The 17,012-nt window shown below is 45.3% G+C and overlaps 1 protein-coding gene across 1 annotated transcript in view; it reads right to left on the bottom strand.

The window, feature by feature from the left end:
• The window catches only part of TBC1D10C (TBC1 domain family member 10C), a 37,929-nt gene that overhangs the window by 2,525 nt on the left and 18,392 nt on the right, over window positions 1-17,012 (bottom strand). Inside the window, exons 6-9 of the mRNA XM_033919446.1 lie at window positions 16,860-16,974; window positions 10,831-10,896; window positions 4,027-4,216; window positions 2,021-2,175 (exon numbers count right to left, since the gene is read on the bottom strand). Coding sequence (XP_033775337.1) covers window positions 2,021-2,175; window positions 4,027-4,216; window positions 10,831-10,896; window positions 16,860-16,974 — 526 coding nt within the window. The remainder of the gene's footprint in view (window positions 1-2,020; window positions 2,176-4,026; window positions 4,217-10,830; window positions 10,897-16,859; window positions 16,975-17,012) is intronic.

Here is a 17,012-nt window from a genome sequence, read left to right as displayed (position 1 = left end):
GTACTGGTATTCCCTCATCATGCTAGAACATGCATTTCTGTATTGTGTAGTGTAAAATCTTAAGTTTTCTGGGACCACATCAGGGCCACAGGTTTCACAATGCATTTGGAGTTTCCAAACATTTCCCTACAAGGAGACATGAGGCTACTCCTGGTTTCTTAAAACCTGCTCCTGAGGTATTGTGATATCTCTAGTGCTGTTGTACAATAGAAGAGATAGGATGGCAAATACAGTATGAGGAACAGTTGAGTTTCCCTACAAAGTGGAGGGCGTTCAAGCGGTGGGGAAGAATGTTTGTGTGTGGGGGGGGGGGGGAAGGGGATACACAGCACGGAGATGCATGGTGTTACCGCCCCAGGCACTAAACTCCCTCGCTACGCCACTGTGTGCGGTGACACATTTCTCCAGCCCACATGTCCATAAATTCTATAAGCTTAGGCCCTGTTTCTGTAAACGGTGCCTAACTTGTAGGTACTGTTAGGCTCGAACGTCAATCATCCGCTAGCTGTTTCATATAGAACCATGTAGGCGCAGTGCCATTTAGGCCAGGGTTTTTTTAGACCTAAATGAGTGCAGCTAAGTCAATCCACACCCATCTCCACCCCAAATCCACCCCTAAACACGCCTACTTGCTGGTAGGTGCCTTGGTGTAGATACCTCCCTCGATGTGGTAGGCACCTAGCGAGTTGGGCGACTACCAGCTAATTCATTTTTAAGATCATTTTACAATTTTTTTGAATGACGCTTGCAACGATCAGCGCCGATTAAGCCAACTAAGAAAATTAAGTTAGGCACGCCAATCTAGGTGTCTCACTGTAAGCGTCTTTTATAGAATCAGGGCCTTAGCGCCTAAAGGGTAAGTGTCAGTTCTGCACTAAGTTTGCGCGTGAGACTGTTATGCATATAAGCGTGAGCTGGGCGCTAAGGATTAGTCTTGAAATTTTGCGCAAAACTCGCAGAGCACATTACTGCAAGAAGGCCTGCAGAGGGAGAAGTACTTGGGCAGGTCCCACAGTTCAACATGTAACATTTATAGTCTAACATTTACATAGCACAAGGGGCAGCTCCTCATCCGGAGTATTGCGTTTAATTCTGGTCTCCTTCTCTCAAGAAAGATATGGTGGCATGAGAAAAGACTGAAAAGATTAGGGCTCTTCAGCTTGGAAAAGAGACGGCTAAGGAGAGATAGGATTGAAGTCTACAAAATCCTGAGTGGTGTCGAACGGATCGATTTTTCACTCCGTCAAAAATGACAAAGACTAGGGAGACACTGGATGAAGTTACAGGGAAATACTTTTAAAACCAATTAGAGGAAAAACATTTTCACTCAGAGAATAGTTAAGCTCTGGAACGCATTGCCAGAGGTTGTGGTAAGAGCGGTGAACATAGCAGGTTTTAAGAAAGGATTGGACAAGTTCCTGGAGGAAAAGTCCACAGTGTTATTGAGAAAGGCAGGGGGGAAGCCACTGCTTGCCCTGGATCGGTAGCATGGAATGTTGCTATTCTTTGAGGTTCTAGAATCTTGTTACTCTCTGGGATTCCGGAATCTTGCTATTTTTTTGAGATTCTGTATGGAATGTTGCTACTCCTTGGGTTTTGGCCAGGTACTAGCGACCTGGATTGGCCACCGTGAGAACCGGCTACAGGGCTTGATGGACCATTGGTCTGATCCATTAAGGCTAGTCTTATGCTCTAATGTGGGCACTCAGATACTATATAAAATTCACACGTAACATGCTGCGTTGAAGCAACGTTCCCTGAATTGTTCCCACAGCAACTTTACCCAGAGTACTGACACTATCTTCCCCTCATCAGCACCTACAGAAAATGGATCTCTCCTTGGTGCTGATGCACGCCTCTCATCTCCGCATACACAATGCCTCTCATCGGCAGTCTAGCCTCTTCCCTCCCTTTCACAGTCATCCCTCGCTTCTTGTGCACAGAGGTCCTTGCCCTCTGGTGCTAATGGTTTCCTTCTCCTGTCCTCTTACTCTCTGGCACGAGTGCTTTTGCCTCTCACCTCTGGGATGAAAACATCCTCTTGTAGGAGCCGTGGTGGAATACCGCGCAGTTTTTCCAGTGTCTCCACCACCCCGCCACAGTCCTTCAGCTTCTCCGATGATCCCAGAGCCAGCCGGACCAGAGCCAGGCCAACACGAAAGAGAATCTTCACCCCTTCAGAGAAGGAAGAGGGATGGAAAGAGAAGGGACGAATATAGGTTAAACAAGGTCTAACCACAAGCCACCAGCATCCCCTCCACCTGGGCATCCCCTGCCAGTCGGTCCCAGCCATCTCATATTACTGGCTGTACTCCCTCAGTGCATCTCAACTCTGTCCCGAGGATACACCTAACTTGATTGTCTTTCAGGATATCCACAATGATCATACATGAGCCAGATCCGCGTACACAGGGTCTCAACAGTGTGCAAATGCATCAGACTGGTAGGTGAGCCTGGACAGGGTTGAGAACCACTGCTCTGTCCATTTGTCCCAGTTCTTCCCACCCTAGAAGATGCTCGTGCTTTTTCTCTCTCTCTCTCTCACACACACACACACACAAATACACACTGTGCCTTTCTATCCCTCTCTCTTTCACACTCTGTGCCTGTCTCTGTACATTTGTCTCTCACTTGCACACACATTCACTCTCTCTAAGTGCCCCTTATTTCTGTCTAAAAACAAAAGGAATTGACCCTGAAATATCCACAGAGAAGAAAATCCAGAGAAAACAAAAAAAACTCTGTGGAGTGACGATGTTCCTAAATGGACTTTATTTGAAAGTGTCAAAGTTCCAAAGCACGAGCAGAGAGAGAGATGGAGAACACCCAGGCTTAGGAGAAGCTTGAGGCAGACAAAACACTCCTAGATTCAGGAGAGGCTTGGGACAAAGTTGCAGACAGAAATAAGGTCTGTGGAGTGACGATGTTCCTAAATGGACTTTATTTTAAAGTGTCAAAGTTCCAAAAGTACACTGAAATCATCCACACAAATAATTCCATCCACATAAGAGCCTTACAGGACCTAGTCCGCTAGAGATACAGGACCCAACACGGTCCGCGTTTCGACAAAAAGTCTTCTTCAGGGGTCCCTGGGGGTCCTATAAAGGTGAGTACGTGGGAAACAATTGTGTGGTGAGCCGGAAGTGAGACCCCTGAAGAAGACTTTTTGTCAAAACGCGGACCGTGTTGGGTCCTGTATCCCTAGCGGACTAGGTCCTTTAAGGCCTTTATGTGGATGAATTTATTTTTATGTGGATGAATTTATTTTATGTGGATGATTTCAGTGTACCTTTGGAACTTTGACACTTTCAAATAAAGTCCATTTAGAAATCCCTTTCCATTGCAAATGCAAGCAGTGTCTCACTTCCGGTTCACCACACAATTGTTTCCCACGTACTCACCTTTATAGGACCCCCAGGGACCCCTGAAGAAGACTTTTTGTCGAAACGCAGACCGTGTTGGGTCCTGTATCCCTAGCGGACTAGGTCCTTTAAGGCTCTTATGTGGATGATTTATTTTTATGTGGATGATTTCAGTGTACCTTTGGAACTTTGACACTTTCAAATAAAGTCCATTTAGGAACATCGTCACTCCACAGACCTTATTTCTGTCTGCAACTTTGTCCCAAGCCTCTCCTGAATCTAGGAGTGTTTTGTCTGCCTCAAGCTTCTCCTAAGCCTGGGTGTTCTCCATCTCTCTCTCTGCTCGTGCTATAAACAGACCAGCAGAACTTTCTGTAGTCCCCAGAAGTGAATCCAGCATTTCTACTGGAATGGGCCTCACTGAAACCACTGTTGTTGGTCTGCGGATAATAAAGGAATATTTCCTTATAGATGTTGGCCATTGTGAGGGAGTCTATAGGACAAACACAACCACTTCCCATTAAGGTTACTCCCTCACAGTCATCCCCACACTGCTGCAGAAAACTGTGTAATGGACCGTGATGCTTTCTTCTGATATACAATACATACATAGGCAGTAAAAGTAAAGAGCTGTGAGTTTGTGGATAAGAAAGGTGAGGCTTACCCTCACTGAAGAAGGCATCCCAGATGCGCAGCACGGTGGGGAATGGAAGAGTGCGGCTGAAGAGGCATAAGAACCACTCCGTGAGGTAAAGCAGGGGTCCCACACTGTGTTTCTTCAGGTGTCTATAAGCTACTGGGCAGGTCTTTTTCAGGAGCCTGACGAAAACTTCACTGTCCAACTGCACGGCTTCCTACATAGAGCGAGGGAGAGAGCAGCTGAGAATGGCTTCTCTTGGCAGAACCTCCCTTAGCCAGAGCGTCTCACCCCTATGGAAACTTACAGCCCTCCCTGTGATGTGAAGACTAATTCAGAACTGCTCACCTCTGAAGACCCTTCTCACTCTGGAAACTCCGTACCATAAAGAAATACTTCGATGACACTGCATTTCGACTATTAGTTCAATCCTCTATCCTCAGCATACTGGATTATTGCAATATCATTTACCTAAGCTCCACAAAGAAAATCACCAGAAGACTAAAACTGATTCAAAACACAGCTGTCCGCCTCATTTTCGGCCTGAACAAATGGGAACACATCACCCCCTTCTACCACCAACTGCACTGGCTACCCTTCGAATCCCGAGTCCTCTTCAAGTTCGCCTGCATCTGTTACAAGACAGTATTTGGTCTCTCACCAAAATACCTCTCCCCACATTTCAATATGTATTGCACCAACAAGAAATCCCGCAGAATCCAGTTGTTTACCTTCCCCTCCATAAAATCATGCCAGCTCAAAAGATTCATCGACAAAACCTTCGCCTTCCAGGCGGCCAAGCTGAACCCTTGGCTAGCCCAAATGATGCTAGAGGCCCCGACCTACCTAGACTTCAGAAAACTTCTCAAAACACACCTCTTCCGCGAACAAGACCCTTAGTCCTTACTCCCCGCATACACTCCAACCCCCCCCCCCCCCCCCCTCCCTCTCCCCCCCCCCCTCTTCTGGTTTCCCACTCCCTCCATTTTATCTTCTAACCCAACTATGATAAATCTGTGCCTCCTTCAGCGCTACCTGCAATTCCGATAAAATTTTTGTAAATCCGGGTTCAGACCGGATCCTAATGTAACGAATGTAAACCGCCTAGAACTCTTTGGGTATGGCGGGATATAAGAACCTAATAATAATAATAATAATAATAATAATCTTTGTCTCCACTACCTATGATGGGCGTTCAATAATTTAACCCCTTTGAAAAGAATTCTTGTTTGATCTTCAAACCAGGACGTCACAGCTTCCTTGACATCTTCATCACTTAAAAAAACGCTGTTCACGGAGAGATTTCTTTAAAACTCAGAACAGTACATAATTTGAGGAAGCCAGGTCAAGATTGTAGGGTGGATGGTTCAGCTACTGAAACCCACATTCTTGGATGGCAGCCAGCAATTATCTTGACATGTGCATCACCGCTTTGTCGTGAAGAAGTAGCATGCCTGATGTGAGTTGTCCTCGTCTTTTCTCCTGGTTTGACTCTCGTAAAGTGATCATTGTGTTGGTGTAACTCTCCCTGGTTATGGTGACTTTGTCTGCAGATTTTTCTGTCTTAAACTTTTTTGGGGTAGGGATTGACTTGTGCTTCCACTGCTTTGAGTCTATTTTGGACTCAGGATCTCTGTGAAAGACCCAAGTCTCATCTCCAGTCACCAAAAGATGAAAATAATTCACTTGGTCTTCAAGGAGCATCTCCAAGTTCTCCTGACAGCACTGGAGCTTCATGGCCTTCTGACATGGCTTCAGAATTCTTGGAACCCATCTTGCACTAACCTTGGACATGCCCAATTGTCATGAATTATTTTCCAAACTGTACCTGCTGAGATGCCCATTTCTTCAGCTATTCGGTAAACCTCAATTCGTCTGTCTGACAAAATTAAATCCTTGTCTTTTTCTTGCACATTTCTATGGAAGTTACTTCCACAGGCCATCCAGTGTGATGGTCATCTTCAATGGACTCTCTACCACACTTAAAATGCTTGCTCTAAAATTTTACTTTGTAGGATGATGGGTCAGGCTCACCATAAACTGCAGTCAGGCGTTCACAGATCTCCTTTGGCTTTTTCTCTTCTTTTGTGAGAAATGTTATCACTGAATGGTGATCCAAATCTAACAGTTTCTTACTTGATTTGCAAGAGGATTCTCCTGACATCCTGGCTCTTGGAATGTTAGACTAGGACTGAGCTGCAACTGTGCATGAGAAACTTTGAGACATGTCACAAACATGCACAGACTTGTTTCAACGTGTTTGTTACTTTCGTTCATACTCAGATAGATAAATTATTGAACGCCCCCTTGTAAGTGTGCTACCCACTAAAATTCAATCCATTTTCCACCACAATGGCAGCTGGCATCTTTAGCTAGGCAAGTACCTGGAGGAGGAAAAATCCCCTCAACAGCAAGTCTTTCAGATTGGCCGCTATCTGGAAAGTAGCAAGAGCAGGAAAGAACAGCTGAAGTATTTCTCAGTTTGGCTACAAAAGTATTTTATGATCAATTCTCAAGTCTTTATTTGCTCTCAAGGTATCCACGATTTTAGCGAGTGTGATGTCAGGGTCTCTCAGAATGTGTCGCCTCAGTTTAGCAGATAAAGGCCTTTTGTGACGATTTTCCTCCTTAGTTCCTGATCTGCAGAGGACACCAGGTGATACAAGCAGGAAACCCATCTGGGTTTCCATTTCATCTTCTTGTTGGCAGGCTTGGAACAACACGGATTGCTGAACATCTAGGCTTAGACGAGGCTTGGAGAGTATTTGTCAGAGTTGTCTTAGCTCTGTTATAACCAGCGTGATTCCCTGTATCTGGTAATGTCTTGAAAATGTGATGCATATGCCGTTTTCTGCAAAGTGAAGGAACTTGGCCTGTATTTTTCTTGGGAGTATAATCTCTCGTTATTGCAAACAGATTTTCTTGCTGTTTGACCAAGTGTTCCCACTGAGTTCCAATCTTGGGAGAAGAATTATGGGCAGGAAAGGCTGGAAAATTCAGTCTGTGATAGATGAGGAATGTGAAGGATTTTGAGAGGGAAAACCCAGCAGGGAATGAAAACCGAGTCTGTGAAAGTTAATTTGAACACTGGATCCTACGGCGAGAAAGACAGCAGCAGACGAGAGGATAGCTTTTCCCTTCAGTACTGCAAACCAGGATTTATATTTATTTAGTAAAATGTGATTAACTACTTTTCCTGGACACATTAAGATAGGGTACAATAAAAGACTTAAGCACTTTGAATATTCATACTCCCAAAATTCAGTGTTATATAGCCGACTGGCTATCCTCTGATATTCCGCAGGAGAAAGCCATCTATCTGCTCTTAAATATTTGGCTCGCCAGATTGACCGGTGACTGGCTATGTCATGGCTGGCTGGCTAAAACTAACGGATAGATCTGCCTATAAAAGCAGGTCCATCTTTTGCCACTGACTTTCAGCTAGGCTGCCTAATTCCAAGGCGGCAAACTTTGACCCGGATATTCAATGCTGATGGCTGGATACAGCCTTGGCATTGAGTATCTGGGTTCGCCATGGACTACAGGAGGTAGCCAGGCTGCCTCCCGTGGTCTCAATTTTTGAGCCCAAACTCCATAAATCAAAGAAGACTAATTTGGGGTCGATTCAATAAATTGTGCCATATAGAGATGTGTACGTGGTATCACAGGCTTCGACACATAGTGTTATTCTCAAATGTGTTTGCTTTGATTGTGAAAAGATTGGACTCCCGAGGGAGGCACCGATGGCCGAAATACGGACCATGTCGGATCCCAACCTGGAAGATATCATGGTTATCCACATTTGAGACTTGATTTTAATGATTAAAATTTGAGTTGCTTTATCCTGATATTTTGGATTGCTGGCCAAAATTTAGGGGCTGGGAGGTGCGCTGAGCGAGAATTCTATAACGGCTGTTCTGTACGTCTTGTATACCTAACGTTAGGCTTGAGCTCAAAGGCTGGTGAAAGTGGTCATGCTTAATCTGCAGTCAGTTAGGCACATGAATAATAGAATTCTATAATCCTGCATGCCTGACACGCCCCTAATGAGCTCATGCCCCTCCCCTTGAAGTTGTGTACTATGGAATTGGAACACACAACTTATAGAATTGCTGACTATGGGCTAGATTCACTAAGGGCACTGATCGGATCTGATCCGTGAGGGACGCGTTCTGTGTCCGGGGGGCTGATTCACGAACTGCCCTCATGCAAATGAGGGGGATCGGAATCACACCCCCAACTGCCTGGCAGAGAATTTTAGTTTTGTTTTACTTTTTTGGAGCCTGTGGTTTTAACCCGCGGGTTAAAACCACGGGCTTGCACTGCGGGGAAGGGTGGGAGAGTTGGGGCAGCAGGAGATCGGGGCAGGCAGGAGAATCGGGGTAGGTGGGAGAGTTGGGGCTGCAGGAGTTCGGGGCAGCAGGAGATCGGGGCAGGCAGGAGAATCGGGGTAGGTGGGAGAGTTGGGGCTGCAGGAGTTCGGGGCAGCAGGAGATCGGGGCAGGCAGGAGAATCGGGGTAGGTGGGAGAGTTGGGGCTGCAGGAGTTCGGGGCAGCAGGAGATCGGGGCGGCAGGAGAATCGGGGTAGGCGGGAGAGTGGGGCTGCAGGAGTTCGGGGCAGCAGGAGATCGGGACAGGCAGGAGAATCGGGGTAGGTGGGAGAGTCGGGCTGCAGGAGTTTGGGGCTGAAAGCAGGAGTTCGGGACAGAGAGCAGAAAAACAGGGCAGAGAGCAGGGCGGCAGAAGGCAGGGCAGTCGGAAAGGAGCGATTGGTCCTCAGCAGTCGCTTGTTTGTGATCGGCCAGCCCAGTCGGTGTTGCGGAGTTTTGGCTAGTGAATGCCATCCCCCCTCATTTGCATGCGCGGATCGGACGATGGTCGGGACACAGGTTAGCGAATCAGGTCGGAGGGAAATCGGGTCGCAAACCGATCGGTACATGATTGTTCCGCTTAGTGAATCTAGCCCTATATGCAGTTTACCATGCAAATGCTAATTAATGCCAATTACCGCCAAATTAAGGCCGATTTTAGACAATGATTGGCTGTTAACTCCAATTAAGTCTATTATTGAATTAAGTTTTGTGCACAACTGTGCCTAACTTTGCAATTGTCCTGCGCTGAAATGTCTGCGCGCATCTGACTTGCCACCGGCGTCAACGGTATAATAGCTAAGGGCTCCTTTTACTAAACCGCGGAAGAGTTTCTTACTGCGGGCAGCGAGGTAAATGCTCCAATGCTCTTTCGGTTCCTATGAGCGTTGGAACATTTAGCGCGCCGGCCCGCAGTAAGAAGCTCTTCCGCGGTTTAATAAAACCCAGCGAACATTCAAAGGGTGTCTCCTAACATAACCCACTGGGAAATGCAATTGAAGATTGTTCTGAGACTTTATATTCCACTGGAACGTGCTGCCCGGATGGGAATTACGGCTTCTCATTCCTGCCCGAAATGCAGCCAGGCTCACGCTTCTTTGAGCCATATGTTTTGGACATGCCCCAACATTCAACAGTTCTGGAGTCACCTGGGACGCTATGTTACGTTGCTTTGGGGAAGGCGTTGGCTCCCACAACCAAGAGCGCTATTTGGGTTTTATAACATAGCCACGCCTAAACCCAGGGGAATGTCAGCTTTTATCACCAGAGTGCTTTTACTGGGGAAGAAAACTATCCTTATTAACTGGCTTTCGCCTGATCCTCCGACCTATGCACAATGGAGATCCCTGATGATAATTCATGCCACGCTGGAGCGGAGACTGGTGGGTGACTTGGAGCATGGCCCGGGTCGTAGATTTTGTCAGACTTGGGAATGCTTTTGGCAGGACCTCACACCCCGAGCTCGTAGCAGACTTTTGAACATTTAAGGTTCTCTCTCAACTTTTGGCATGGCTTTGGACTCCCGGGATGGGGGGGGGGGAGGGGGGACATGTTTGTACTGTTACTTTTGATTGCTGCTCTTTCTTGTTCTTGCCTGTTATACTTGAAATAATAAAAAAAAGCATTTGAACATAATAAAACCCAGCGTAAATAAATAAGTACGATATAGCCACAGAACAATCTACACTCGAAGAACAGTGAACACAAAGCTTCACGTATCACAACCAACTACCCAGCACACAGCTTTCTCCTAAATAGGCCCCCTGTGTGTGGAACTCAGCCCTCATTTGTTAAACTCAAATCCCAAATTAAGACCTGGCTCTTCCCCTGCACATGTTCCCAGCATCAGATTTCTTCTTTCCTACTCACTGATATCCTGGGTTAGGAGACTCTCTCCCCCCCCCCCCCAGGTTTTTCTCTTTTCCCTCTGTCTTATACTATTTTAACTTTTGTAAAACATGTGGCAGAACTGTGGTGCAATTTGTGGCACATCAGGCTTTGCTAAATAAATAATAAAATAATCTCATACTTGCTATTTAAAAAAGATTAAAAGAGGAGCAGGTCATTATTTTTATTTATAGCCTGCCTATTAATTAGGTGAGGAACAAAATAACCTACATAGTTAAAAAAAACACATAACAAGACAAACTTATAACAACACAGGGGGAGCTGGCTTTTGACGCAGCCAAACAGTGTACCCCACAAGGATATTGAAGGAGTGTGTGCAGTGTGAAAGACTAGTCAATCTCCAGCTTTGATCTGTAATATCCTGGCAGATAACACTTACATTAGAGTTAGGATTAGGAGTATAGGCCTGAAGTTAAGCCCAGGAGTTAGTTTAGTGCTAGGGATAGGATTAGGATTAAAGCTAGCATTAACATGAAGGGTACAGTTCAACAAGTGCTAGGATGAAGGCTAGGTTTAAGGTTAGGAATAGAGGTATGAGGGGCAGTGACTCACCAGTTCTGGGCTGTAGTACCCTGGCAGGTAATACTCACAGATCTGCACCAAACACCAGAATGCTTGCTGAAACGAAAGGGGGAAGAGGTGAATGAAAAGTCATTTGGAAAGGACAGGTTCAGGTATAAGGGAAGATCGCTGCAACTGCGCCCCTGCCATTTAAAATTGGAGGGGCCAGGTCCTAAGGCAGCGTCCCGCAAACCTTTTGACGCTGCAGAACATTAAACTCGGTGCTGCGGCTGGAGGGCATCCGGAGGTGTGTGGACGTCGACGTGATGACATCACTAACGTGCGTGAGGTCATCACATAGACATTCATGCATGCACGGAGGTCCACCAGCTGTGCCCCTGAGCCTATATCTATGCCAGTAGGGGGTTACTGACGGAGGAGAGGTGTTGGAAGAGGAGGAGAGACACCGGCGAAGAGAAGAGGTGCTGGCGCTAGCTGCGAGAGGCACGGCCTGTAAGCAGTCAGCCAGTGCCAGCGTCTCGTGGCACACCTGAAATATGCCACGGCACACAGTCTGGGATATATTGTCCTAAGAGATCAATATTCAAAAGCTTTTATCCAGTTTATCATTTTATTTTTGATATACTGCAAAAATGGTATAATCTGCATCTAAGCAGTTAACAAATCTAATGTTGGGAGGGGAGGTATTAATTAAAATCATAAACAGATTAGAGTGGAGGAGTAGTCTAATGCAGGGCTGCCCTAGTCCGGTCCTCAAGATCTACTGGCAGGTCAGGTTTTCAGGATATCCACAATGAATATGCATGAGAGAGATTTGCCTGCACTGCCTTCTTGGTACGCAAATCTCTCTCATGCATGTTCATTGTGGATATCCTGAAAACCTAGCCTGCCGGTAGATCTCGAGGACCGGACTTGGGCAGCCCTGGTCTAATGGTTAGTGCAGTGGACTGAGATCCTGGGGAACTGGGCTCAATTCCCACTGCAGTTCCTTGTGACCCTGGGCAGGCTACTTAACCCTCCATTGCCTAAGGTGTAAAAAAATGTAGATTGTGAGCCCACTTGGGATAGAGAATGTACCTGCATATAATGTAGCGCTATGGAAATGATTAGTAGTATATAAAAGGAAAAAGGAAAAAAAAAAAAGTTATAGAGCAGAACAGAATATAGTTTTTTGCCGGGGAAGTTCTTCGTGCCTCTCCTCCTTTCTTCTGTTTCAGCAGAGTTCAATTACTTTGGTACTAACTGAAGAGGGAGCTGCTCTCCAGTGTAGAAGGGGAGGAGTTGGAAGATTTGAGTGACACCCTTCTGCAAAGTTCGCGACTAGGGGGAAGGAACAACTATAGTACAGAATCCTATTTCTTATATCAAAAAGAAGATTAACGCGGTAAGAACCTAATCTTCCAATCCATGTATGCAATGGAGCTAACTAAAGCCTAGCTTAAATTGTCCCCCTAGATATAGGAGATGACAGTCAGGACTCAGATTATACCACAGGGGAAACGTGGCAGCAAAGGAGACGCTCAGGTCCATATTTTATAAACAAAACTTTTAGTTAGATGCCAGTAGGTGCTCTATTGGCACCTAACAAGTAGAAAATGCCATTTAAAAAAATGTAGGTGCCTATTGGCACCTAAAAAAAGGTGCCTGCTTCGTAGCTATGGAGGCACTTTATAACACTTAACGCCAATGTAGGCATGGCTAATGTCAGAGGTGTCGTTAGGAGCTATAAAGCGCCCTATAGCTGCGATTCATGTGAAAGGTAGGTGCTGGAAATGTAGAACATGAAAACCCTGCCCAACATTTCCGGCACCGACCATTCACAAAGCTGCGATTCTATAAATGGCGCTGTTGTGACTGACAAACAATCAGCAGCTGCTTTTTAGAATCCGGGCCTCAGGGTCCTGAGTTAAAGATGTTTCTTGTAGTATGTTATTAGCTTACATCAAGATTGGGGTGTTTTTTGGGGGGATCTGGCTCCACCTGGTGGCTGTTTCATTCTGGACCAGGAACAAAGAAATACACTTCTCCCTCCGTATTCGCGGTGGATGCGGGTGGAATATAGCTGCGAATATGGTTATTTGCGTTTTTTTGTATAAGTTAGCGTTTTTAGTATTGAAACTGCGAATAGCGTTTCAACAGTTATTCGCGGTTTGGGGAAACAGCCATTATTATTACTATTGAAATTCGCAATTTGTGGGGAATAACAATATTTATATAGGCAAGCAGCGATTCCCAAAGCTTTTTGGGCTTAGGGCAGGCAAGCAGCGATTCCCAGCAATTTTAAGCCTTATAGCAGGCAAGCAGCGATTCCCAAAGCTTTTAGGGCTTATGGCAGGCATGTAGCGATTCCCAAAGCTTTTTGGGCTTAGCACAGGCAAGCAGCGATCCCCAGTGATTTTAAGCCTTATAGCAAGCAAGCAGCGATTCCCAAAGCTTTTTGGGCTTAGGGCAGGCAAGCAGCGATTCCCAGCAATTTTAAGCCTTATAGCAGGCAAGCAGCAATTCCCAAAGCTTTTAGGGCTTATGGTAGGCATGCAGCGATTCCCAAAGCTTTTTGGGCTTAGCACAGGCAAGCAGCGATCCCCAGTGATTTTAAGCCTTATAGCAAGCAAGCAGCGATTCCCAAAGCTTTTTGGGCTTAGGGCAGGCAAGCAGCGATTCCCAGCAATTTTAAGCCTTATAGCAGGCAAGCAGCAATTCCCAAAGCTTTTAGGGCTTATGGTAGGCATGCAGCGATTCCCAAAGCTTTTTGGGCTTAGCACAGGCAAGCAGCGATCCCCAGTGATTTTAAGCCTTATAGCAAGCAAGCAGCGATTCCCAAAGCTTTTTGGGCTTAGCACAGGCAAGCAGCGATTCCCAGCGATTTTAAGCCTTATAGCAGGCAAGCAGCGATTCCCAGATAATTTTGGGGCTTATGGCAGGTAAGCAGCAATTCCCAAAACTTTTAGGGCTTATGACAGGCAAGCAGCGATTCACAAAGCTTTTTGGGCTTATTGCAGGCAAGCAGCGATCCCCAGCGATTTTCAAGGTACAGTAATAGCAATTTTCTCCATGCATGTTAGGAAGCAGCGTTTTTCTCTATGCACACTGGGAAGCTGGGAAGCAGCAATTTTCAGGGTGAAAAATTTGAAACAGCGATTTTGTGGGAGAAAGCATGTAAGCAGCAATTTTCAGAGTGAATGTTGGTAAGCGCTAAACTTATTTATTGGTACAGAAAAAGAAAAGAAGCTTTATCATGATGTAATTTTTTGGGGGGCGGAGTCAGGATGCAAAACCATCGCGAATAAGCGACACCGCGAGTGCCGAAACCACGAATATGGAGGCAGAAGTGTAGACACTAGGCAAATTCATTCCCAGATGTAATGGAGGTGTGCTTGGTGTGAAAATATGTCCACTGAAAACTGGCTTGAACCATAAATATTTTTCAGAAAGGCTATAAAATAGATTTTGGAACAGTAGGAGTTTAGTGACCTGAGCCAGATTTCAACCTTTGGTCTGGAGGTGACAGGTTTATGTATTTTTTCTTTGACCCAACGTCATTCAGGTTACTGGTACAGGCACTGATCCTATCCATGCTTGACTACTGCAACATCATCTACTTGGGCATCCCACAAAAAACAATTAAAAAACTGAGATTAATACAAAACACCTCCGTTCACTTAATTTTCGGACTAAGAAAAAATGATCACATCAGCCCCTACTATAAAAAACTGCATTGGCTTCCAATAGAAGCGCGAATACTATTCAAATTTGCTTGCACCTGTTTCAGGCAAGCCTGGGGACTAGCACCTTCTTACCTGCAAACTCACTTCATCCTGCACAACCCCACACGAGCAACCAGAAACAAAAACTTCTTTGCATACCCAAAGATTACAGGCTGCAGATACAAATCATTCCTGGACAGAACCTTTAAGTTCCAAGCAAGCAGACAGCAAGTTTGGCTGAAAAACTACATAAACGAACCCAAGCTGTCTTACAGTGCCTTCCGTAAATCGATCAAAACCGCCCTATTCGCTACATTTGTTGACTAAAACTGTCCCCTTCCTCATTAGGACTCCCCTCCCCGTAAACGCCTTTTTCTTCCTCTCAAGAAGCTCCTCATCTATCCAGATTTCCTCTACTCATAGAACTCCTACTCATATGTAAGCTCTAAAGTATTCAGGTATTCATTACCCATAAAACTCCAATTAGCACGTTAGTTCCCATTAGACTATTATATTGTATTAGACACATTGCATGGTATTGTATCTAGTCTTATTGTATTGTATTGTATTTAGACTCACTGTATTGTACTGTACGGTATTGTATTGTATTGTATGTAAACTTATTGTTTTGTATTAAGACCTCTTGTTATTCGCTGAATGTCCAGCCCTCTTACAATGTAAACCGCCTAGAAGTCGCCTGACGATGGCGGTATAGAAAAATAAAGTTATTATTATTTATTTAAAAAATTTCTTCCCCACCTATCTACTAAGCGGGTTACATTAGAAAACATACCTATTCGAAACTTACTCAAACATAGTACAACAGACACAACCTATCCACTACTTCCTGTATAATAATTAAAAATAAATAATATTAATTAATTAAAATTAAAAAATAAATAAATTAAAAATAAATAATATTAATAATAAAAAGTTCACCCCATATGAACCATAAAATACATTTCTCTTCAAAAACCAATAAAATGCTTTAATAAACAGGTAAGTTTTCAACTGTTTCTTAAATGAGAGTTTCTTTCTACATAATCTTAAAAACCCTGGCAGTGTAATCCACAAATGTGGACCTACAACAGAGAGAGCTGTTGCTTGAGGGTTTTTTTTTAATAACGTGTTTCACCTAATACATCAAGCGACAACCTCTTCGTGGATTGTGATCTCAAATTCCTAGAAGGAATATTTGTCTCAGAAGCTGTTTTAGGTACAAAGGCGTCTCCCCATAGATCACCTGATGGACAATTGTCAAAACGTTGTATTCAATCTGCAACTGAATTGGCAGCCAATGCAAGCTCTTCAGCACTGCAGTGATATGATCATGCCAGGCTACCCCCTGGGATCGTACAGGCTGCTGCGTTCTGCGCTCTCTGCAATGCTTTCATTTGACATTTTGCGACACCCACCGACAAAGAGTGACAAAAATCAAGCATAGAGATCAAGTCAAGGTTCTGTATCCCTCCGCATGCACGATGATCCATGAGGTGAGGGGTAGGGTTAGCAGACGTCTGGAGTTCCACGGACATGTCCTCCTTTTGATGACATGTCCAGGGGTCCGGACGGCTTTTCAAAACCCTGCAATTTGTCCGCGTTTTGAAAAGCCTCCTCAAATTGCGACGGGCATGGAGGAAATCTGGGCATGGGCGTATTTCCTCCTTGCACGAGAGCAGGCAGCCGGAGGGGAGGGGATGGGTAGAATTGGATGGGCCTGAGGGCGGGTTTAGGGGGGTCCGGATTTTCTGATTGGAAAATCTGGCAACCCTAGTGAGGGGCTCTATAATATTATGCTGTGCTCACACCCTGAATCATCAAGTCTTAGCAGTAAGAGGCTCTGAATTCTTGTACCAATCTCCTGAGCTATCCAGCCCTAGAATGGAAACTCTGTGTCCTGTTCCTACTCCTCTGAGCTTCCATAGTTCAAACGTAGACCTCATTTCTTCTTCTGAAATGGGAAAAGAATTATAGATGCCTCCTCTAGTGTTTGTTTTTTGATTAAAAGTGAATGTGTTGCTCTAGCCCAGGGGTAGACAATTCCGGATCTCCACCATAAATATGCATGAGATCGATTTGCATCTCAAGGAGGCAGTGCATGCAAATCCATCTCATTCATGGTGGAGATCCTGAAAACCCGACCTGGCTCCGGCTCTCGAGGACCGGGATGGCCTACCTCTGCTCTAGCCTATCCTTCAACCAAAATATCCTCCGCTTTAGGGCAGAGTCAAGAACACAACCCTACCACAATCCCTACCACAAATGCTCCTAAAATGTCTGTTCAATTAACATTAGGCATTCCCCCCTCACCCCAATGAAGAACCTGGAAATAAAGGGCTAAGATCTGTTGCTTACTTCCACGGGCATCTGCATGAGCAGAACAGCTGCCACAGGGCCCTGCGCCTGGCAGTAGCCTTCCTCAGGCCTGTACACTGTATATGCCTTCAGGACCCGAAGCAGCCCCTGCTGCCTGCCACAAAAAAAAACATGAACACAATTAAATTTATC

This window comes from Geotrypetes seraphini, chromosome 14 (assembly GCF_902459505.1).
Source record: "Geotrypetes seraphini chromosome 14, aGeoSer1.1, whole genome shotgun sequence".
Classification (NCBI taxonomy): Eukaryota; Metazoa; Chordata; class Amphibia; order Gymnophiona; family Dermophiidae; genus Geotrypetes; species Geotrypetes seraphini.
Note: the sequence above shows the minus strand (reverse complement) of the source record. Positions and strands in the feature narration are given on the sequence as shown.